Source organism: Brassica napus, unplaced genomic scaffold (assembly GCF_020379485.1).
Source record: "Brassica napus cultivar Da-Ae unplaced genomic scaffold, Da-Ae ScsIHWf_467;HRSCAF=714, whole genome shotgun sequence".
Classification (NCBI taxonomy): Eukaryota; Viridiplantae; Streptophyta; class Magnoliopsida; order Brassicales; family Brassicaceae; genus Brassica; species Brassica napus.
Window position 1 is genome coordinate 33,791 of NW_026016541.1, and position 25,078 is coordinate 58,868.

General features: G+C 50.0%; 1 protein-coding gene across 1 annotated transcript; it reads right to left on the bottom strand.

The window, feature by feature from the left end:
• Positions 1–23,520: 23,520 nt before the first annotated feature.
• Positions 23,521–24,543, bottom strand: LOC125604120. The gene has a single exon (XM_048774689.1). The coding sequence runs from the start codon at positions 24,541–24,543 to the stop codon at positions 23,521–23,523; it is 1,023 nt and encodes a 340-aa protein (XP_048630646.1).
• Between the last annotated feature and the right edge of the window lie 535 nt (positions 24,544–25,078).

The following is a 25,078-nucleotide window of genomic DNA, read 5'->3' on the forward strand; positions in this document are numbered from 1 at the left end:
GGCTTATGACCTACCCCAAACCCAATCAGAAAGGGCGAAAGGATGCAAGTGGCCGAAAGGGGACAACCCTTGGCCGATGGTGCCCATTCGCTAGCAAGTCGTGCCTGTTCGTGGGGCAAGACTTACCCCTTCGTTTTCTATAAATATGGGGTCTCTCCTGTTGATTTCATTATCCAATTCCACAGTAAAATTCTCAGAGAAAAACGTAGAGAGAGAGAGAGAGAGTCCCGGCCAAGAGATCGGCCGGAAAAGGGCCGGTCGGGGTGGTTTTGTGTCTCCGGCAAGGAGAATGGTTTAGGAGAGAGGAGGCCGTGTGGTTATGAATACCCAAGGCAAAGAGAAAGTTCTGGAGAAGGACTCCAAAGCCGTGGTTCAGTCAGATAGGGTCAGTGGGGTAACCACCCACTCATCGGCTAAAACCATCGGACAGTCCGAACCGGTCTAGCCATGGGCGTTTGGATTGTGTCCTATTCTTCTTATTCTTTTCATCTATTTCTTCTTCTACTCCTTCTGTACATTGGCGTGGCCTTGTGGATATGTTGGGATTGGTTATTGGTTCTGGTTGAGTAATGCGGTCGCGGTCCATAACCGTCGAGTTAGGCGCGCGCATGGTCTAAACTGGCCTCAGGGGATCCGAATGGATAGGGGCGGTTCTGTTCTGTTCTGAACGGTTGCAACCCTCCCCTGAACAGTCACAATGGTTCATGACTTGTGTAGGTTAAGGCGTGGTCCTTTGGCCATAGGCCGGACACACGCACGGACCAGACAGTCCATACGGACGGTTAGGTCGAACGGTTGGAGCATCTGAATGGGTGCGAGATGCCAAGGGTCATGAGTTGCCAAGAAGAACGAGTGTCCAAAGGGTACTAGTTCCCAAAAGGTGTGAGTTCCAAACGGTGCCATTGGTTCAAGGCTTAGGCCGAACAAAGTGGACAGTCCGCGGTGCATAGTCGAACGGACGGACGGTTAGTTTAACCGGAGTGTTGTGTCGCAAGGTCTGATCGGTTGTAAGGCAATCCGGTTTGGGCTTGGGCCTTACTCGGTGGTATAGATCCAGGCTTTGGGTTGGATCAGGTAAGAAGGACCGTGAGCCTTTTGGCCGGACTTATAACTTGCCGATCGCACCTAGATCTTAACCAGACGGTTAGACGGGACAATGGACAATCCGGCTATGGTTGGATGGTTCTAGCCGCAAAGGCTAAGTGGGATATCTTACAATCAACCTCGGGTTGGTGAGTAGGATAGGCGCCATATGCCTTATGTAGGGGGTAGACCCACATGATGGCAATGGAAGGCCAGTTATATCAGTACATGCTAAGTGGATGATGGCTTATCAAGTCTAGTGGTCGGAACATGTTTCATGACGATGGTTCGATGGCCGAACACTAGTATGGATAGTCACGATGCTGGAGTAAGAGTATTGATGTGATGCTTCTAGATATCAACCTTGGTGTTGATAGCTTCGAGATTGGCTAAGAGTCATGACGAAATGTGTGGCTAGTACTATGTGTCGTAGACCATAGATACTGAGCCTAAGTGTGATTGTTCAAGGAAGGCCGTGTAAGATCTGATCATGGTTGAGTATGGACGACCTGACCTCTGAATGATGGTTCAAGGTGTCGGTCCTAACCTGATTACTGAATGCATCGGTTGGTATGAACAAATCATATATGTTGTCTGGGTTAAGTCCCAAGGCCGGTCAGGACAGATGATGACTCATCAGTTCCAAGTCATGTGAGGATGGTTGGTTGATTGACTTAGGATATAATGAGCTTTGTCAGTCCAGAAGATGGACTTGGTACTATTTCCTATAAGGCAAAAGGATTTTGGGTTGTGCATGAGCCGAGAAAGGCCAGATGCAAACCCTTATCCTTTCAAAGACTTCTCAAAGGTTACTTATGTCTGTGGGGATGGTTGGTTGAATGACTAAGTACCTAGGGGAGCTGTTTGACGCAGGAGTCAAGATAAGGACCATAAGTAAGATCATTGAGTGATCATGGTCCAGCTGTTAAGCAAGAGCAATTCGAGTCAATGGAGGACCGATGAGCTAATAAGCTCCATAGATGTGGCAAAGGTATGATCTAGCATTTACTTATGTAGATCTAGATAGAATGGTTTCGGGGAATGGAACCTCAGAATCGTATGGCTTGGTTTGGGTTTAGGATTGACCTTTAAGCTAATTGGTAGTTGAGTAAACTGGCCAAGGCTAAGGTGATTCGACCAGACAAGTGTTAGATTGGTTTTAGACCAATGGTTAACTAGAGAATATTCCGCTGCGTATCTGTTGAAAGGATCTAGGCTATTAATGACTAGGTAAGTCTTTAGCTAAGGTCTAAGTTAGCCCTCGCCTTTAGGCGATATTATAAATAAAGGGCAGAAATTAAGAGGTTCGGCCAGGAAGTGGACCGAGCGACGTGAGGCATCGACCGCGGCCTAGGCGGCCGGGATCGGGTCTTACATCCGTGGCTGTCTGTGTGTGTCCGTGTGTGTCCGTCAACACACACAGGACATCAGTGGCTGTCCATCAGTACACATATCAGCACGCTGGTCCTTGGACTCAGCACGCTGGCCCTTCCCGTGGACGGTTTGGGTGATTTTGGCCCACGTGGGCTGTCTGTTCATTACACACAGGACATCTGTGGGTGTCCGTTAGCACACACAGGACGTCCGTGTGTGTCCGTCCGCACACATAGGACGTCCGTGTGTGTCCGTCAGCACACACAGGACGTCCGTGTGTGTCCGTCAGCACACACATGACATCTGTGGCTGTGCATCAGTACACATATCAGCACGCTGGTCCTTGGACTCAGCACGCTGGCCTTTCCCGTGGACGGCTTGGGTGATTTTGGCCCAACTGGGCTGTCTGTTTATTACACACAGGACATCTGTGGGTGTCCGTCAGCACAAACAGGAAATCCGTGTGTGTCCGTCAGCACACACAGGACATCCGTGTGTGTCCGTCCGCACACACTGGATGTCCGTGTGTGTCTGTCAGCACACACAGGACTTCTGTGGCTGTCCGTGTGTGTCCGTCAGCACACACAGGACGTCTGTGGCAGTCCATCAGTACACATATCAGCACGTTGGGCCTTGGACTCAGCACGCTGACCCTTCCTGTGGACTGTTCGGGTGACTTTGGCCCACTTGGGCTGTCTGTTCAGTACACACAGGACGTCCGTGGCTCTCCATCAGGACACATATCAGCACGCTAGCCCTTCCTGTGGACTGTTCGGGTGATTTTGGCCCACGTGGGCTGTCTGTTTTGTACACACAGGACGTCCGTGGGTGTCCGTCAGCACACACAGTACGTCCGTGAGTGTCCGTCAGCACACACAGCATGTCCATGGCTGTCCGTGTGTGTCCGTCAGCACACACATGACATCCGTGGCTGTTCATCAGTACTGTCACGCCCCCAATCCTGAATAGGATTGTCGGGACTGCCATGGTTCGAGGAAACGTGCAAGCCAGTCATAGGACATCAAGGCAAGCGTTCCATGGTCGAGAAAGAAGGTTAAGGACATAAGGAAACATAGACTTAACCTTATACAAGCTAAGAGACAGCTAGGACGAGTAAGACGGTAACTGGACGAAGTGAACGAGTAGCTCGGATAGCTCAATGAAGCTAGGTTCAGTTCACTCCAGCTCAGTCCCCACTAAGTCAGCTCCACTTGCTGGACTACTAGCTCACTCAGCTGAGGCAGCTGAGAGTCAGCTCATCTCAGCTAGACGGACTGTCCGGGCTTTAGGCCGATGGTCCGGGTCCGGGTCAGTGGCAGGCTGTGAGGGCCGGCCATGAGGCCATGAGCTGTTGGGTCCTTGGGCAACAACATGAGCTAAGTCCAGGAGGCTTGGGGCGTGGGTTGGGCTTGTGACCGACCCCAAACCCAATCAGAAAGGGCGAAGGGATGCAAGTGGCCGAAAGGGGACAACCCTTGGCCGATGGTGCCCATTCGCTAGCAAGTCATGCCTGTTCGTGGGGCAAGACTTACCCCCTCGTTTTATATAAATATGGGGGCTCTCTGGTCGATTTATTTATCCAACTCCAGAGTAAAATACGCAGAGAAAAACGAAGAGAGAAAGAAAGAGAGAAAGAGAGAGTTCCGGCCAAGAGAAAGGCCGATTGTGGTGGTGTTGTGTTCCGGCGACTCTGATCGTTTGAGAACTAACTCCGGTCAAGAATGGGAGATCAAGACAAGGAGAAGAGCATGGAGAACCCAGACGTGGTTCACAAGGTATGTGATAGGCCGTGGCTCCATCAGACCGAACGAACGGTCCATGCGACCGCACCGCGGCTCTGCTCGGTTCCTAAGTCCCAATCCGGCTCTCCTTATCTGTTTCAATTCGTTTATCTTCTCTTCTCTCTGGTTAAACACGAAAGGGTTGTGTTGGTTGAGTCCAAGGGACACGTTCCTAAGCTTTGTCGAACATAACCAAACTGCTAGCCTAGACACGGGTCGGTTAGAGGGATGATCCGATCGCACCAAGACTGGGCGGTTAGGACGAACGGTTGGGAATGACCCAAAGGGCACGAGTTGTCAAGAGTCATGAGTGTCCAAGAGGCACGAATGGCCAAAGGGTACATGTTCCAAACGGTGTCTTTCGGGACAGGTTAGGACCTATCCTTATGGATCAGCCTATGGCTTGTCTAGTTAAGACAAGTTCACGGTTTGTCTAAGCCAAGGTAGAGTCGCAAGGTCTGACCGGTTGCTAAGCCTTCCGGATTAGGCTTGAGGCTTACTCGGCCGATTGGATCCAGGCCTAAGGCCGGATCATGTAAGGGAGTTCGTTGGGCCACTAAGCCGGACTCCATTAGCCGGTCGCACCTATATTCTATCCGGTTAGATGGATTGGTCTTTGGGGACGATCCGGATCTGTTCGTGTGTTCTGTTTATCTATTCTGGACTATCTATCTGATTCTAAGTCAAGGGGTGGTTGGTTGAATGACTTAGGATACGTTAGGTAGGTTCATACGTTTATGATTATGTTGACTGAGGTTTATCTAAGTTCTAGGAACCAAGCCAAGCATTGTAGAATCAAACCGTTCTATTCTCGGTTATGATTAATGCTTATCTGGTTGTGGTTTCAGGAACTAAGGATGGTTATGGTCAAGCCAAGGAGCCGTGAAGGATCGGGCAGTGAGAGGCTGTGTAACGTGTGGTTAGATGATGCTAGGGATGAACTAGTGATTGTCTATGAGACTGTTAAGAAGTTGTGTATTGAATCTCATGTTTCTAAGTAATGCAAAGTTTATACATTTTTATTCCGCTGTGCAATCTATTCCTTTGTTTATGAACCTCATATTCGAATATGACTTAGTAATGGAAAGACTTAGAATGAATCAGACAAGCAAAGAAATTAATAAGTAAGCATTCGTATCCAGTTGGGTCGAGAGACCAGGAACGAGTCTTACAAGTACACATATCAGCACGTTGGTCCTTGGACTCAGCACGCTGACCCTTCCTGTGGACTGTTCGGGTGATTTTGGCTCACTTGGGCTGTCTGTTAAGTATACACAGGACATCCGTGGGTGTCTGCCAGCACACACAGGACGTCCGTGGTTGTCCGTGTGTGTCCATCTGTGTCCATCAGCACACACAAGACGTCCGTGGCTGTCCATCAGTACACATATCAGCACGTTGGTCCTTAGACTCAGCACGCTGACCCTTCCCGTGGACTGTTTGGGTGATTTTGGCCCATGTGGGCTGTCTGTTCAGTACACACAGGACGTCCGTGGGTGTCCGCCATTACACACAGAACGTCAGTGTGTGTCCGTCAGCACACACAGGATGTCCGTGTGTGTCCGTCAGCACACACAGGATGTCCGTGTGTGTCCATCAGCACACACATGACGTCCGTGGCTGTCCATCAGTACACATATCAGAACACTGGTCCTTGAACTCAGCACGCTGGCCCTTCCCGTGGACTGTTTCGGTGATTTTAGCCCACGTGGGCTGTCTTTTCAGTACACACAGGACGTCCGTGGGTGTCTGCCAGCACACACAGGACGTCCGTGGCTGTCCGTCAGCACACACAGGACGTCTGTGGCTGTCCGTGTGTGTCTGTGTGTGTACGTCAGCACACACAGGACGTCTGTGGCTGTCCATCAGTAAACATATCAGCACGCTGGCCCTTCCCGTGGACTGTTCGGGTGATTTTGGCCCACGTGGGCTGTCTGTTTAGTTCACACAGGACGTCCGTGGGTGTCCGTCAGCACACACAATATGTCTGTGTGTGTCCGTCCGCACACACAGGATGTCCGTGGCTGTCCGTGTGTGTTCGAGTGTGTTCGTCAGCACACACATGACGTCTGTGGCTGTCCATCAGTACACATATCAGCACGTTGGTCCTTGGACTCAGCACGCTGACCCTTCCCGTGGACTGCTCGGGTGATTTTGGCCCACTTGGGCTGTCTTTTCAGTACACACAGGACGTCTGTGGGTGTCCGCCAGCACACACATTACGTCTGTGGCTGTCCGTGTGTGTCCGTGTGTGTCCGTCTGTGTCCGTCAGCACACACAGAACGTCCGTGGCTGTCCATCAGTACATATATCAGCACGCTGGTCCTTGGACTCAGCACGCTGGCCATTCCCGTGGTCTGTTCGGGTGATTTTGGCCTACGTGGGCTGTGTGTTCAGTACACACAGGACAGCCGTGGCTGTCCGCCAGCACACACAGGACGTTCATGGCTGTCCGTCAGCACACACAGGACGTCCGTGGCTGTCCGTGTGTGTCCGTGTGTGTCCGTGTGTGTCCGTCAACACACACAGGCCATCAGTGGCTGTCCATCAGTACACATATCAGCACACTGGTCCTTGGACTCAGCACGCTGGCCCTTCCCGTGGACGGTTTGGGTGATTTTGGCCCACATGGGCTGTCTGTTCATTACACACAGGACATCTGTGGGTGTCCGTCAGCACACACAGGACGTCTGTGTGTGTCCGTCAGCACACACAGGACGTCCGACTCAGCACGCTGACCCTTCCCGTGGACTGCTCGGGTGATTTTGGCCCACTTGGGCTGTCTTTTCAGTACACACAGGACGTATGTGGGTGTCCACCAGCACACACATTACGTCTATGGCTGTCCGTGTGTGTCCGTGTATGTCCGTCTGTGTCCGTCAGCACACACAGGACGTCTGTGGCTGTCCGTGTGTGTCCGTGTGTGTCCGTGTGTGTACGTTTGCACACACAGGACGTCTGTGGCTGTCCATCAGTAAACATATCAGCACGCTGGCGCTTCCCATGGACTGTTCTGGTGATTTTGGCCCATGTGGGCTGTCTGTTTAGTACACACAGGACGTCCGTGGGTGTCCGTCAGCACACACAATATGTCCGTGTGTGTCCGTCAGCACACACAGGATGTCCGTGGCTGTTCGTGTGTGTTCGTGTGTGTTCGTCAGCACACACATGACGTCCGTGGCTGTCCATCAGTACACATATCAGCACGTTGGTCCTTGGACTCAGCACGCTGACCCTTCCCATGGACTGCTCGGGTGATTTTGGCCCACTTGGGCTGTCTTTTCAGTACACATAGGATGTCTGTGGGTGTCCGCCAGCACACACATTACGTCTGTGGCTGTCCGTGTGTGTCCGTCTGTGTCCGTCAGCACACACAGAACGTCTGTGGCTGTCCATCAGTACATATATCAGCACGCTGGTCCTTGAACTCAGCACGCTGGCCATTCCTGTGGTCTGTTCGGGTGATTTTGGCCCACGTGGGCTGTCTGTTCAGTACACACAGGACGTCCGTGGCTGTCCGCCAGCACACACAGGACGTCCGTGGCTGTCTGTGTGTGTCCGTCAGCACACACAGGACGTCTGTGGCTGTCCATCAGTACACATATCAGCACGCTGGTCCTTGGACTCAGCACGCTGGCCCTTCCCGTGGACGGTTTGGGTGATTTTGGCCCACGTGGGCTGTCTGTTCAGTACACACAGGTCGTCCGTGTGTGTCCGTCAGCACACACAGGACGTCCGTATGTGTCCGTCAGCACACACAGGACGTCCGTGTGTGTCCGTCAGCACACACAGGACATCCGTTGCTGTCCGTGTGCGTCCGTCAGCACACACAGGACGTCTGTGGCAGTCCATCAGTACACATATCAGCACGTTGGGCCTTGGACTCAGCATGCTGACCCTTCCTGTCGACTGTTCGGGTGATTTTGGCCCACTTGGGCTGTCTGTTCAGTACACACAGGACATCAGTGGGTGTCCGCCAGCACACACAGGACGTCTGTGGCTGTCCTTGTGGGTCCGTGTGTGTCCGTCAATACACACAGGACGTCTGTGGCTGTCCATCAGTACATATATCAGCACGTTGGTCCTTGGACTCAGCATGCTGACCCTTCCCGTGGACTGTTCGGGTGATTTTGGCCCACATGGGCTGTCTGTTCAGTACACACATGACGTCTGTGGGTGTCCGCCAACAAACACAGGATGTCTGTGGCTGTCCTTGTGTGTCCGTGTGTGTTCATGTGTGTCCGTGTGTGTCCGTCACCTCACAGGACATCCGTGGCTGTCCGTCAGCACAAACAGGATGTCCGTGGCTGTCAGTGTGTGTTCGTGTGTGTTCGTCAGCACACACATGACGTCCGTGGCTGTCCATCAGTACACATATCAGCACTTTGGTCCTTGGACTCAGCATGCTGACCCTTCCCGTGGACTGCTCGGGTGATTTTGGCCCACTTGGGCTGTCTTTTCAGTACACACAGGACGTCTGTGGGTGTCCGCCAGCACACACATTTCGTCTGTCATGTCCCTGATCCTAGATAGGATCACCCGGACGGGCCATGGTGCAGGGAGACGCACCAGTCAGCTCATTAGACCTTGAGACAAGCGTATCTTGGCCCTGAATGAAGGTTAAGGGCATCAGTCAGCTGAGGCTTAACCAGGATACGATGGAAACAAGGGTAAAGGAGTTGAGTGAGTGTTTAGGCAGCTGGACGAGTGTTGGTTTGAGTTCAATCAGCTCGGTTCAGCTGGTATTCAGTTCATGGGAAGATGTGTGGTGATTGGGTTGATTCTGAAAATTGTGTAATTATTGTAGCCTATTGTGCAACTTGTGAACTTATGCGATTCTAGTGTGTGATCTATTTATTAGGATCATGAATGATGTATGAACCTTGGTTATTATCTATGAAATATCTATTTGCCCTAGTCGATGTTGGATTGTTTAAGTGTGAATGTTGGAACCTCAAAACTCTGAAAAAGACTTAGAATTATTTAACACTTGAACTTGAATATGTAAATGAAACTGGTTGCATTGTTTGGTGAGGCCGCGGTCTGGTTGGATTGGGGAATCTAGGATCGGGTCTTACAAGTTGGTATCAGAGCCTTCTTGATTCTAGGATTTGTTGGGTTATTGGTTCACCACACACTTGGCCGTTTGGACTCATGGTGAGATAGTTGGGTTCTAAGTAATCTTTTGTAGTGATTAACTTAGGAGTGATTGAGGTTGTGTGTTCAGTTGTGGACTAATCTTTTGTTTGTGTTTGTAACTCCAAAGGGTACAAGAAGGTATAAATCTCGGAAAGGAAAGGAGGCAACTGGAGCCTCTGGAGCAGTGGGGCAGGATGGTGCTGAACAGACCGGAGTGTTACCAGCTGGAACCATTCCAACCACAGTGCTACCCGCTCTGGTGGAGCAGGTGGACAATGCAACCAGACTTCCAGTGGGTCCAACTCTTCCTACTGAGGTTAATGAAACTAATGTGGACGAGCAGCAAGAGCAAGTCTATGGAGACGATACTGGGTCGTCCAACGTTGGTACTGGGAGTGGCCCGAATGTTGATGCAAACAATGGTCGGGTCACTGGTGCCGAGGAGGTCATTGAGCCGACCATAAGGGGCTTGGTGGAGTCTATGCAGATCATGGGAGCTCAGATAGCCTCCTTGACACAGGCGTTCACACCATTGGTGAACTCGTCCATGGGACAGGCTAATCCCCCGGTTCGGGTTGCTGCTGGAGTGGCTGATGTTGGTGCTGGCCGTGTGGCTGAGGTGATTGAGATAGACCCACCGGTCAGGCCAGTGCATGGTATGGACTACCTGAAGGTGCTGGAGCATATCTCCAAGTTGGGAACCAAACACTTTGCTGGAAGTGTTGATCCTATGGAGGCGGACGAGTGGAGAACCAGGTTGGTTCGAAACTTCATGTCCACACGATGTCCTGAGGATTACCAGAAGGACATAGCAGTACACTTCCTGGAGGGAGATGCACATAATTGGTGGTTAGCTTTGGACAAGCGTACCAATGGTACCATTGAGCACTTTGCTGACTTTGAGGTTGAGTTCAACCATAAGTACTTTCCTGCTGAGGCGTGGGATCGTTTGGAGTCCAAGTTCCTGGACTTGACTCAGGGACGGAGGACTGTTTGTGAGTATGAAGAAGAGTTCAACCGACTCAGGAGGTATGTGGGAAGAGAACTGGAGGATGAGAAGGTTCACGTACGAAGGTTCATCCGAGGCCTAAGGGTGGAACTTCGAACCTACTGTTCTGCTTGTAAGTTCCACACGGTTTCTGAGTTGGTTGAGAGGATGGCCTTACTGGAGACCAACCTCACCGAGGAGGGTAAGCAGAAGCTGAAGAGTGTGGTGGTATCCTCGGGTCAGAGTGGTGACAAGAAGAGGAAGAGGGACTCGATCAAGGAGGGTAAAACCTCAAGTGGTAGGTCAGAGTGCCCTAAGTGTGGTCGATACCACGGTGGAGAGTGCTGGAAGGCCATGGGTGCATGTACTCGATGTGGTAAGATGAATCACTCAGCCAAGGATTGTCAAAGCCCATTGGGTGAGTCCAGGACTTGTCACCACTGCGGCCAGAAGGGCCACTACCGCAGGGATTGCCCTAAGTTGCAAGGCAACCAAAGTAAGGGACGTGGAGAGTCTAGCAGGCCAGTCCAGGGAGGAGGCCAGACCTCAACACCTCGTGTGTATGAGCTATCCAAGGATGTGGATGGGACTCAGCCTTTCCAAGCGATCACTGGTAACATTCTAGACTACTACTTTTACAATTCCAGTAGAATTGCATGGTATGGAACCTAGGATGGATAGATATACTTTGATGGGTCTTGTGTAGGGACCTTAAGTATTGGTGGTGTGGAAACACACACATTATTTGATACTGGAGCTACACATAGTTTTGTGAGTCCAAGTATGATAGGAAAAGGTTTGTTCCAGTATGGAACATGACCAACGTGCTGATATGTGTACTGATGGACAGCCACGGACGTCATGTGTGTGCTGACGAACACACACGAGCACACACTGACAGCCACGGACATCCTGTTTGTGCTGACGAACAGCCACGGACGTCCTGTGTGTGGTGACGGACACACACGGACACACAAGGACGGACACACACGGACACACACAGCCATACTGGAACAAACCTTTTCCAATCATACTTGGACTCACAAAACTATGTGTAGCTCCAGTATCAAATAATGTGCGTGTTTCCACACCACCAATACTTAAGGTCCCTACACAAGACCCATCAAAGTATATCTATCCATCCTAGGTTCCATACCATGCAATTCTACTGGAATTGTAAAAGTAGTAGTCTAGAATGTTACCAGTGATCGCTTGGAAAGGCTGAGTCCCATCCACATCCTTGGATAGTTCATACACACGAGGTGTTGAGGTCTGGCCTCGTCCCTGGACTGGCCTGTTAGCCTCTCCACGACCCTTACTCGGGTTGCCTTGCAACTTAGGGCAATCCCTGCGGTAATGGACCTTCTGGCCGCAGTGGTGACAGGTCCTGGACTCACCCAACGGACTTGGACAATCCTTGGCTCAGTGATCCATCTTACCACATCGAGTGCAGGCGTCCATGGCCTTCCATCACCCTCCACCGTGGTATCGACCACACTTAGGGCACTCTGACCTACCACTTGAGGTTTTATCCTCCTCGGTCGAGTCCCTCTTCCTCTTCGTGTCACCACTCTGACCCGAGGATACCACCACACTCTTCAGCTTCTGCTTACCCTCCTCGGTGAGGTTGGTCTCCAGCAAGGCCATCCTCTCAACCAACTCAGAAACCGTGTGGAACTTACAAACAGAACAGTAGGTTCGAAGCTCCACCCTTAGCCCTTGGATGAACCTTCGGACCTGAACCTTCTCATCCTCCAGTTCTCTTCCCACATACCTCCTGAGTCGGTTGAACTCTTCTTCATACTCACGGACAGTCCTCCGTCCCTGAGTCAAGTCCAGGAACTTGGACTCCAAACGATCCCACGCCTCAGCAGGAAAGTACTTATGGTTGAACTCAACCTCAAAGTCGGCAAAGTGCTCAATGGTACCATCGGTACGCTTGTCCAAAGCTAACCACCAATTATGTGCATCTCCCTCCAGGAAGTGTACTGCTATGTCCTTTTGGTAATCCTCAGGACATCGTGTGGACTTGAAGTTTCGAACCAACCTGGTTCTCCACTCGACCGCCTCCATAGGATCAACACTTCCAGCAAAGTGTTTGGTCCCCAACTTGGAGATATGCTCCAGCACCTTCAGGTAGTCCATACAATGCACTGGCCTGACCGGAGGGGCAATCTCAATCACCTCAGCCACACGGCCAGCACCAACATCAGCCACTCCAGCAGCAACCCGAACCGGAGGATTAGCCTGTCCCACAGACGAGTTCACCAATGGTGTGAACGCCTGTGTCAAGGAGGCGATCTGAGCTCCCATGATCTGCATAGCCTCCACCAAGCCCCTTATGGTCAGCTCTATGACCTCCTCGGCACCTGTGACCCGAACATTGCTTGCATCAACATTCTGGCCACTCCCAGCACCAACGTTGGACGACCCAGTATCGTCTCCATGGACTTGCTCTTGCTGCTCGTCCACATTAGTTTCATTAACCTCAGTAGGAAGAGTTGGACCCACTGGAAGTCCGGTTGCATTGTCCACCTTCTCCACCTGAGCCGGTAGTACTGTGGTTGGAATGGTTCCAGCTGGTAACACTCTGGTCTGTTCAGCACCATCCTGCCCCACTGCTCCAGACGCTCCAGTTGCCTCCTTTCCTTTCCGAGATTTATACATTCTTGTACCCTTAGGAGTTGCAAACACAAACAAAAGGTTAGTCCACAACTGAACACACAAACCTCAATCACTCCTAAGTTAATCAGTACAAAAGATTACTTAGAACCCAACTATCTCACCATGAGTCCAAATGGCCAAGTGTGTGGTGAACCAATAACCCAACAAATCCTAGAATCAAGAATGCTCTGATACAAACTTGAAAGACCCGATCCTGGATTCCCCAATCCAACCAGACCGCGGCCTCACCAAACAATGCAATCAGTTTCATTTTCATATTCAAGTTCAAGTGTTAAATAATTCTAAGTCTTTTTCAGAGTTTTGAGGTTCTCAACATTCACACTTAAACATTCCAACATCAACTAGGGCAAATAGATATTTCATAGATAATAACCAAGGTTCATACATCATTCATCATCCTAATAAATAGATCACACACTAGAATCACATAAGTTCACAAGATGCACAATAGGCTACAATAATTACACAATTTTCAAAATCAACCCAATCACCACACATCTTCCCATGGCCGCGGTCCTCATGGTGCTTTTACCTTACCACGGTCCATTTCTGGTCCTGGATCCAACACAAACGAACACACAATTGTTTCAACGGGAAACGGTACGGAACGAGAGAACGTTCGGTTTTAAGGTGGGTTTAAGCAAAGACGTCATATTAATGGTCAAGAGAGTGTTTCATAGGTTACAAGGAAAGGAAATGCGTAAAGAGAAAGGTGCCGGAGCCTCGAGGGCTTTTCCGGAGAGACTACAACAAGACGAAGCAACAAAGGTGAAAACCCTAATCTAGCCGTCTCAGTGTGTATCAGTGATTTCGGATCCTCTCTTCGTTGCCTTTCCTCTCCCTTTTATAGCTGACCTCACGCTCTCCCGTGACCTAGTTTGCGTCGTCGTAATGGGCTTTTAACTCGCTGGGCCGAGAAGACCACATCATTACGCCGAATCATTCCCTCGGGTTCGACCGTTCGAGGCTTCGCTCCGAGTCGTCGTTATGCTTCATATGGGCTAGGCCATCTGTCTTTTGGGCCTTTAGAGATGGTCGAATCTACCATCTACAGTAAGTCCCCCCAGTTCATCGAGACGAAGATCCTATTCGATTTGATGAATTTTAAGAAGTTTTAGGTTCGGGAAGACAGATGGATCGTTTTGTAGGAAGGTCTCCGAATCGGGTGTGGTGAGATACCGTCAGATACTCTGTGTTGTGTCGACCGGTTTAGCAGAATGTTAATCGAACCGGTTTCGGTCTAGTCAGATTTTCAAACCGTTGGTTCTAGTCGGACCTGAGCTGGTTATTACGGGAAGTCGAAGCGACGCCTCGATCCCTTCGGCGGCTAGGTGACTGTTCCCAGGCCCACGTATGTTTAATGATGACCCCTCGGGGAGGCGCCCCTTCCTTCCCTATAAATACTTGCTCTCTTCTCATTCCCTTCATTCTTCTCTGCACGCCTCAGGTACTTTCTCTCTCTTCTTCCTCACTTCTCTCTCTAGGTTTGTTGTTGTAACATAGATAGTTATATGTCGTCTGGCGGGAAGTTGTCTCATAAACAAAAAGGGAAAGAAGTCGCAACCGTTTCCAGCCCATCGAGAGGTTTGAGCGAGGTACCGCTCGAAGAATTCGACAGGATTCATCACGAAGCGATGATGGACACCCGGAATCTGGACTTATCTCAACGGATCTTAGATTACGAGTCTGCGCGTTCATACCGACAGGAAGTAAGAGGAGATCGAGATGAACCACATGCTTGCGAGAGAGACGGTTCGGGCGGTGCAGGGGATGAAACTCCTCATGTTAAATTTGTGCCGACTTGTTACTACCCCGGAGGCATATTTGAGGAGCTTCCAGAGATATCTCCCGAGTTCTTGCGCTCTCCTGATATAAGTGGTCAAGCTTGGGAGAATGTCGAGAAGACTCGATCAACTCCTAACAGTGTGAAGAAGCTTCTGAGGGAGCATCACGGGCTCGGGATAACCTTCTTGATTCCCTCGGAGAGTCAAAGGCCTTGGTCGCCACCAATTGGATACCAATGCGTATACGAATCCTATTTCCAAGACGAGACAAAGCTTTGGTTTCCCATACCTCGTCTGGTTACGTCGTAAGCGAGGCGTCGCAATGCAGCGATTAGTCAATTTTTGAACGGTTTGTGGCGCATTGCGGTTTCTCTAATGATTATGGCTGCCGAAATCGATGTCTCGCTGAGTGTCCGTGCCTTTGAGGAGTTGACATCCATCAGCTCGTTAGATGACGGGCTTCTGTCGATCAAGATGCGTCCAAGCTACAATGTGATTGGGAGGCATCCCAACAAGATGGCAGATTGGCAGAGATCGTACTTCTTTATAAAGTGCGATGACTCCGCCTTCGAAGACCCGCCAGATGAACACTACCGTGTCTTATGGAACACTTTGCTTGGTAGATCATCTTCGTTTGCTTGTATCGTTTCTTTATATACTAATTGCTTTCTACTTTGTGTATTTTTCTTATGCAGCCGACAATCCGACTTCTCGCGATTATCCGGAAGACTTTCTTTCGAGCGCACGTGCTGTAGCGAGACTTGCTCAAGAGAATTGGGGGAATATTTCTTGGGAGAGTGTCCGCCGTTCTATTGACCGTATCTCTAGAAGTAAGCTTTCCTCTTTCCTTGCTCCGTTTTAAGATTGACCGTTTTCTCTTTAATTGACGAGCCTGCTCCTTCTATGTGCTCTTTGCAGGGGACTGGGACTCGAGCCTCCTTCCTTCAGTTAACAAAAGCAAGAGAAAGATTTCGCTGTTTTCTCGGGACGAACAAAAGAGAATCAACGCGTCGAGAAGAATGAAAGGACTCCCCGACTTGAGTGCTGTAATGGCGATGGAACTCGGCTTGACCCTGACCGAGCCACCGTAGTCTTCCAATCCGTTGGTGGCTAGCGACGTGAGTCCTGCGAGCCTTGGCCATCTCGACTCCTCACCTGCCGCTGCTATTGTTGCTCCCGAGAAAAAAAACAAAAAGAGATCTCGCGACGCACCTTACGTTGGGGATGATCTCAAAGTTCTTCCTAAGGAAGGCGACGATCCGGAGGTTGCGGAGCCATCTTCAAGCAAGAAGAAAAAGAAGAGGAAGCAACTGCCTTCGGAAGGGGATATTGAAGGCCGGGAGTTCGAGGCGGCTCGCCCTTCTGTTTTACCTCCCCGGGTCGATGAGGATTCTCCTAACTTGGCCTTAGCGGATGATCTTCAGAACATCTCTCCCGAAGCTCCGCTACAAAGGAAGAAATCGAAGCGTTCAGATGGTCAAGGAGCGATCGGTCGCCAAGCTCCTTCTGTTGTTTCACCGAGTCGCGAGGCGTCAGTTCCCGGTTCATCGTCTGGCAGCGTTCCGGCTGTTAGGAAGACCCCGAGGGTCGACTTTCCAGATCGTGTTTTGTTCGAGTACGATGGACCGACTCCGCTTATCTACGCTCCGCAGCGATGCGCAGAGCTAGTCAGTCAGATAAAATGCGGTCCAAAACCTTTTCCGCCGTTTGCTGACTTGATTTTTAAAGATGAGTATATCGACTCTGCTCGTACTAAATTGTTGGTAAGTAGTTTGCCAGATTCTTTCTTTTCCTTTTCTGCATTATCTGTTTTTCCTTCTTTCTCCTTATTCAAATGCTCTGGTTCTGTGTCTCGTAGAGCGACGGAGTCTCGAACTATGTCATCGAGAAATATGACTCTGCGCTGAAAGAAGCTCTTGCCGAGTCTGAGGAGCTGAAGAAGAAAGTCTTGTGCAAGAGTAGACTTCTCCATTGTAGAAGGGCGGAATGGCAAGAGGAGTTTGAAAGGATGGCAGTGAAGCGAGATCGTGCGGTCGCTCGGAGGAAGGCCCACCAGAAACAAGCTGACGCAGCCGAGGAGGAGCTTTCCGTTGCTCGCTCTTCTATTGAGATTCTGGAGCGTCGAAAGGGGGAGCTTATGGAGGAGTTGGGGGTGAAGACTGCGGAGTTTAAGAAAGAGTTGGACCGTCTTAGGGATTCTCGTGTTTACGAGGTCACGAAAGAGAGGGTGAGGGTCGAGACCGAAATGATCGTGAAATCCAACAAGCATTTTGCCAACTTGCGCGAATGGTGGACTCGCTACGGGCCTTTCGACACGGCGCGGTTACTTCAAAGTCAAGCGTTTGGGACTAAGAACTGTCTCGAGGCTCTAAGGGCTGGCAGTCGCAACATTCCGCAGGAGACCATCGATATGTTCGTCGCCCGCGAGAAGCAGTTCAAAGAAGAAGCTACGAAGCTCAATCCGGGCGAGATTCCTTCGGCTGACTTGGCTCTCTCTCCGCTTCGACTTGATTCCCAATTCGTCGACATCCGAGCCTTCGTGGGTCTTGATCCACATGGATCCAACGCTGACTTGATCGATCCGCGGGCTGCCGTGGTACTCCGGAGTTCCGCTAATCCTTCTGCAGCCTCGACTGCTCCGTCTCGTTCCGAGGGAGAAGAATCATTGAGAACTGACGCGCCGGCTCGCTCTTCTGACGTTGCTTGCAAAGGAGCAAAACCTGCTGAGGGCGAAGTTGAGAAGGAAGTTCTTGATATTTCCGATTCTTCTGCCTCGAACCCTGAAGGCAACCAGGGCGACAAGTCGGACAATGATGTGGGCGAGGAAGTTAGCAAGGATCCTGTTGGTGAGATGACTGATCCCGCAACTCGCCATTCGGAGAGCCAGCTTGAGGTTAATGAAGATGGAGCGACGACTCGGATCGAGGATGCTGGTGCGAGTCAGTTGGTGCGTGCTGATCTTTATGAGCAGTCTCTCGACGGTGGAAGTCTCGTGCAGGAGCAGGTCGAAAACCCAGGAGAATAACCCTGTTGTCTTATCTTTTTCCTTTAGTTGTTTTGATGTTTATGACTTGACCCATTGTGGCCTTTTGTTTGCTTAAGACTCTATCTTTTATTATGCATTCGTCGTACTTGTTTCCATTCTCGCATCAATTTTCGTTTCTTCGATATATCCTGAGGTTGCGAGAAGGCATAGACTCTGTGCTGACTTTTTAGGAAAACCCAGTAGTCGTCTTACTTGTCAATGCTTGTAGAGTGCTTGATTTGCTTCGTACCGAGACAAAGTTCATAGTTTACTTTTTACGTTGTCTCGTGCAAGCTGATAAACCGTTGTTTCTTAATCGAGTGTTCGTTTGACTGCTTTCAAGTTCCTTCGCTCGATGTCTTTATCTATATTGATTAGATAGAAATCGAATTTGGGTAACTCTAGGCCGTAGAACATTTTAATGGTGACGGTTCTTTAACCCGTTCTCAAAGTAATTCCTAAGTTTTTGGTTGGCCAAACCTTTCTTAGTGAATTATGAGATGGATAAGAGTCATCATTTCGAGAGTATCGGTTTGATACCGTGATACGACCGGATTCCCGTGAGTATGTGTCTGATCAGGACGCACTCGACTGTGGGGTGCGAGTACCGGTACATGTGTTTTGAGATGCCTGAGCGAGCTCACGTAGGTATCGCATGAATTGTACGATATCTCGGGGAAATGCGTTTCCTCGGGGAAGTGTTTGGTTTTGTTTTGTTATAGCTGGACCTGTTAAAGCTGCCTACGTACCTCCTTTGGAGAGGATCAAGCCATTCGTAGTTCTTTGTTTTCCGAGTGAAAGTAGCCGAGAGCATTCACTCGGTCCGAGTAAAAGTGACTGAGAGCTCATTTACTCGGTTTTTTTTTGTCGCGTCTTCCTTTAGTTATGGAAGAAACATAGATCCTTCGAGTTCCAAGATCTTGGTACCGCTTCGCCTGTCGAAGTCTCGAGACGATAGACACCGGGCTTTACGACCTCGATGATCTTGTAAGGTCCTTCCCAGTTTGCACCAAGTTTTCCAGCCTTCCACTCTTTGGTGTTTTCGAACACCTTTCGCAGGACCAGATTTCCTAATTCGAGGGGGCGCGACTTAACCTTCTTGGTGTAGTAGCTTTCAATCTGGTGCTGGTAGTTCTGAATACGAAGTAGTGCTTGGTCGCGTCTCTCCTCGATGTCGTCCAAAACGTCAAGGAGCATGGCTTGATTAAGCTCTACATTATGCGGCATTTTGGAACGACGTAGACTCGTCACATTTACTTCAGCAGGAGCCATTGCTTCGACTCCATAAGCCATCGAGAAGGGAGTAGCTTTTGTCGCTCCGCGGGGTGTCGTTCGATGGGACCAAAGGACTCCGTCCAGTTCGTCGGCCCAGCATCCTTTTTTCAAGTCTAGTCGCTTCTTGAGTCCGTCGATGATCGTCTTGTTTGTTGACTCGGCTTGACCGTTGCTTTGCGGGTTCCTTGGTGTGGACATGTTGAGTCGAATCCTCCATCTGTCGCAGAACTCCTTGAAGTTGTGGGAGATGAATTGGGACCCATTATCCGTGATTCTCTTATAAGGGAGTCCGTGTCTACAGATGATGTTTTTCCAGACGAACTTCTGCACTTCCTTGTCAGTAATGCTAGCATATGCTTCTGCTTCCACCCATTTAGTGAAGTAATCCGTTAAGACCAGGATGAACCTTTTCTGTCGAGAGCTCGGCATTGGCCCGATGATATCCATTCCCCATCGCATGAAGGGGTATGGCGCCGTTAAGGTGTGCAGTAACTCCATCGGACTATGGATGGTCGAGGCGTGTCGTTGGAACTTGTCGCAGTCTGTCCTTGGCGTAAGATTCGCAGTCTGCGTTCATAGTTGGCCAGTAGAAGCCTAGCTTTTCACCTTCAATGCGAGAGCTCGTCCTCCTGAATGATTTCCTGCTGCCCCTTCATGTGTTTCGGCCATGACTAGTCTCGTCTCATCTCCAGAGATACACCTAAGGAGTACCTTCGTTGCGGTCCATCGATGGAGTGCCCCATCCAGAACAACATAATGTGCACTTCGTCGTTTGAGTCGTCGTGCTTCCCATTTTTCAGTGGGTAACACTCCGTTGGATAGGTACTCGGTGAATTCTGTTCGCCAGTCGTTGAGTTGCTCCTCCGTTGCGCGAGATTCCTCTTCATCGATGTCCATGTCGTCGGTAATAGATGCTACTACGGGGAGTTGTTCCGTCTCCGAGCTGATGCTTGGCTTCTCCATCCTGTGTATTGGTATTATCCTTTTCACTTGATCATGTATCTACTTCCGAGGGCTGCGAGGGCATCTGCACACACGTTCTCTCCGCGAGGAACCTTTGTTATCTCAAAGAACTTGAAATCTTGCGTAAGATCTTTAACGAGTGTTAAGTAGGCATCCATCCTCTCATTTCTGACATCATATTCTCCGAGAAACTGACTTACCACGAGTTGGGAGTCACAATATGCGCTGACTCGTTTAGCCTTTACTTCCTTTGCGAGACGAAGGCCTGCGATGAGGGACTTGTATTCGGCTTCATTGTTGGACGCGGCGAAACCAAAACTGAACAACTGTCGGATTAGTTCACCTGTTGGGGACTGGAGCTGTACGCCTGCCCCGGAACCTTTGTTCGTAGATGATCCGTCTACGTGCAGTATCCAATTCAGACTAGGGAGTGCGAGATCTTGTTCTAACTCTGGTGTCAGCTCGATTAAGAAATCATCGAGAACTTGCGACTTAGCTGATGTTCGATTCTTGTACACGATGTCGTGTTCACTCAGCTCTACTGCCCATTTGGTCAACCTTCCTGATTGATTGGTGTTTTGCATTACCGTTCGTAGGGGCTGAGTTTCCTTGCCGAGGTGATAACAGCGAGAGCCATCTTTTCTAAGGTTGGATACCTTGTCTCTGGTTCAATCATTCGCTTACTTATGTAGAAAATGGGCTTCTGTTCGCCTCGGTCTTCTCGTATAAGGACGCTGCTGACTGCCGAAGAGGTTACGGCAATATATAAAGATAGGGTATCCCCAACTTCGGGTTTTGACAGAACCGGAGTCGTCGTGAGGTAGTGCTTACGTTGATTGAACGCTTCTTCGCATCTTTCGTCCCATGCAAAACGTTTGTTTCCTCGCAGGAGTTCGTAGAACGGGAAGCACTTGTCTGTCGATCGTGAGATAAACCTGTTAAGTGCTGCGATCCTTCCGGTTAGACGCTGAACCTCGCGGGTGTTCTTCGGACTTGGGAGATCGAGGATTGCTGTTATTTGCTTCGGGTTTGCTTTGATGCCTCGCTGAGTAACAATGTACCCTAAGAATTCTCCTGACGTGATGCCAAAGGTGCACTTTGCTGGATTGAGCTTCATACCGTACGCGTTCAACGTCTTGAAGCAATCTCGCAAATGGTCCAGATGATCTTTGGCATGCAGTGATTTGACCAGCATGTCATCAATGTAAACCTCCATTGTGTTGCCAAGTTTATCGGCGAACATTTTATTGACCAAACGCTGGTAGGTTGCTCCTGCGTTCTTCAAGCCAAAAGGCATGACCTTGTAGCAGTACGTCCCCCTATCTGTTATGAATGCTGTCTTCTCGCGATCGTGCTCATGCATCATGATTTGGTTGTATCCCGAGAAGGCGTCCATGAAGGTCAGAAGTTCGTTACCGGCGGTCGACTCGACCAAGCGATCGATATGCGGGAGAGGGTAGCTGTCTTTTGGACATGCTTTGTTCAAATCCGTGAAGTCAACACAGATGCGCCACTTCCCGTTTTTCTTCTTGACGACGACAAGATTAGCTAACCATTCCGGGTATCATACTTCGGTTATGAACCCGGCGTCGAGCAACCTATCAACTTCTTCATTTACGGCTTTAGACCGTTCGGGTCCGAGCTTACGCCTCTTCTGCAGGATGGGTTTGTACGTCGGGTCAACGTTCAGTTCGTGGGATGTTACTGCAGGATCTATCCCTTTCATATCAGAAGTTTCCCATGCGAATGTCGAAGCGTTTTCTTTAAGGAAAGAGATGATCTGCGACAGCATTTCATCAGAGAGATAGGCGCCTATGCGTGCGATCTTTGATATGTCGGCTTCATCGATGGGCTCCTCGCGAATTTCCTCCTTTTGAGGATAGATTTTATGAATTGGTTTGTTGACCGCGCTGACATTGGAGGTTGACTGTTGTAACTTGACCACAGCAATAAGCAGCTCTCTCGCAGCCCGTTGATCTCCGCGGATTGTCCATATTGCGCCGTCTTTTCCAGGAAATTTAACGCACTGATGATATGTAGAGGGAATAGCCTTCATTGAGTGTAGCCAGGGGGTGCCAAGGATGGCGTTGTACGGTGCCTTTGCCCGGACAACGGAGAACTTAACTGTGCGGGTAACGTCGCCTGGGTAGACTAGGAGACGTATTGTGCCGATCATCTGCTCTGAAGAACCGTTAAACCCTGTGAGAGTACGCGAAGAAGGCTTCATGTCGCGTAGGTCAATCCCCATTTTGTCGAGTGTGTCCCGAAAGATTAGGTCGACCGAGCTGCCAGTATCAATGAGAACCTTTGTAACCTGGCACTCATCAATTCCAATGTCGATGAACAGCGGATCATTGTGCGGCATACTAACTCCACGAGTGTCGACTGCCGAGAAAGAGATTTGGTAGTCAGTTTCTACTTGTGAAGGCCAGTTTTGCACAGTGACGGCTTGTCGTCTGTAATCTTTGACTGCTCTCACCGAGTTCCCGCAAGGAGGCAATCCACCCATTATGACGTTGAGGTGGGGGACGTTCGTAGCCTTCAGCAGTTCCTGTTGCGCTTGTCGCTTGGCTTCGAGGCATGGTCGCAAATCTTGTCGCTTGGGCTGACTGAGCTTAGTGCATAAATCTTCCACTTTAGAGTTGAAATGGTCACGTAGATCTGCGGGCAAGGCTCTCAACCTTGTGGTCGTGCTGTCACGGGCAGTCTTCTTCGCTTTAGACTCGTCAAGGGATATCCGAAGATCTGTTGTGCTCTCATCCCCCGTTGCGGCTTTTCGCTTCAAGAACGTACGCAGGTCCTTAGACTGCGTTTTATTATTCAACTCTTCGCGCAGATCTCGTTGTTGTGACGGTGCTTCATCATCGGAGGAATCAGCCTGTTGAGAGAGGATTACTTCTACTCGTCGTCTGTTTTTAGGTGGTTCATCATCAGTTGATTCACCTTCGAGGTTGAGATTATTGACCGCGGGTCTCTCGGGACTGGTTCTTTCTCCTATCTGAAGGGCTTTTTCTTGAGATTTCTGAGTCTATTTTTCTTTGTTCTTGCTCCAGCTCTTATTGTTTTTCGGCTTCTGTGGAGACTCGATCTCATCTTACCGCTTTCGATGGACTTAAGGAAATGCCCGTATAAGACCTTGCAATCCCTCGTATCATGTGATTTGACCTCGTGATAAGAACACCAATTACTTGGTTCGCCTGTAGTCGAGCCTGTTGGTTCGGGGGAACTGGATTTCTTCTGATTGGTGTCGCGGTCCCAATGGTTCCACCCCTTTTCGCGCACTGTAGTGGCAGATCCCGACGATTTGCCGTCGTCTATAGCGTTCATATAGCCTTTCTTCTGGTTAGGCTTGCCTCCTGCTGAATGTTGGCGTGGTTCTTGACGAGCGTCGTTTGTCCGGGCAGGAGTCTGTTTCCCTGCCAATTATCTGGCTACCTTGGCTCTGGTATCTTCCTCCATCCGAATGAAATTGTTGGAACGAGCTATGGCATCCGGTACTGACCTTCTCGGATGTCGATAAAGATCAGCGCGAAATGGCGACTTAATATGGAGAGTGTTCATCAATGACTCCACAGCTATGTGGTCTGGCACGTCGACTTTCGAGACGATGGATTTGAACTTTTCCATAAAATCTCTTAAGCTCTGCCCGTTCGCGTGGTTGAGGTTCCAAAGATCTGTAGAGGTGGCTTCTTGGCGAGTGAACATGATATAGTTTTTGAGGAAAGCCGCTGAGAGGTCGTGAAAACTATCGACGGAGTCCTCCTGAAGGCCGGTAAACCAGTTAAGAGCAATACCTTCTAGGGTTTCGACGAAAAGTTGACAAAAGCCAGTGTCTTTTTCCTCGTCAGAAAGGTTTGCGCGTCGCATCGCGATGTTGAAGGATGTGACGTGAGCAGAAGGGTCGGATACACCGTCGAAGGTTGGGAGACGGAGCTTTTCCATCTTCCGGAGACGGACCTTCGTTATCTTTTCGGTGAACGGAGTTCGGAGAGATTCTGCTAGGACTCGCTCGATCTGAGGTGCGGATGTGGTGACGTGATGAATATTGGAGCTTATATCCAGTACCGACTGTTTCAACGCGGCGAGCTCGTTTATCGTCTGCACGTCAAGAGTTGTGGGAGTTTGAGCGACGTCGTTAACGGTGACATCCTGGTTAGCCGTTTGTGTTGGTGCTGCTTCGGTCGCTCTTTCTGTGCTAACCAGATGTCTTCGGTATTGCGCCGTCGAGGCTTCCACGTTTGCGGCAAGGTGGGCTAAGATCTTCGCAAGCGCCGCGATTTGGTCGGTCGTTGCTTTCTGGGCTGCGTCTTGTTGCGCAAGACGTGCCATTATCGTCTCTATTGAAGCGGGTTGGAGTGGTGTCAGAGTCACAGGGAAGGACGCCGGCGTTACTTCGATTGCTTCACGGTCTTCCCCAGAGGAAGAGCCGTCGTTACTCGTCGCCATTATGTCGACGCTACTTTGTTAGAACCCCCACGGTGGGCGCCAACTGTTTCAACGGGAAACGGTACAGAATGAGAGAACGTTCGGTTTTAAGGTGGGTTTAAGCAAAGACGTCTTATTAATGGTCAAGAGAGTGTTTCGTAGGTTACAAGGAAAGGAAATGCGTAAAGAGAAAGGTGCCGGAGCCTCAAGGGCTTTTCCGGAGAGACTACAACAAGACGAAGCAACAAAGATAAAAACCCTAATCTAGCCGTCTCAGTGTGTATCAGTGATTTTGGATCCTCTCTTCGTTGCCTTTCCTCTCCCTTTTATAGCTGACCTCACGCTCTCCCGTGACCTAGTTTGCGTCGTCGTAATGGGCTTTTAACTCGCTGGGCCGAGAAGCCCACATCATTACGCCGAATCATTCCCTCGGGGTTCGACCGTTCAAGGCTTCGCTCCGAGTCATCCTTATGCTTCATATGGGCTAGTCCATCTGTCTTTTGGGCCTTTAGAGATGGTCGAATCTACCATCTACAACAATCACAAGGTTAGATTA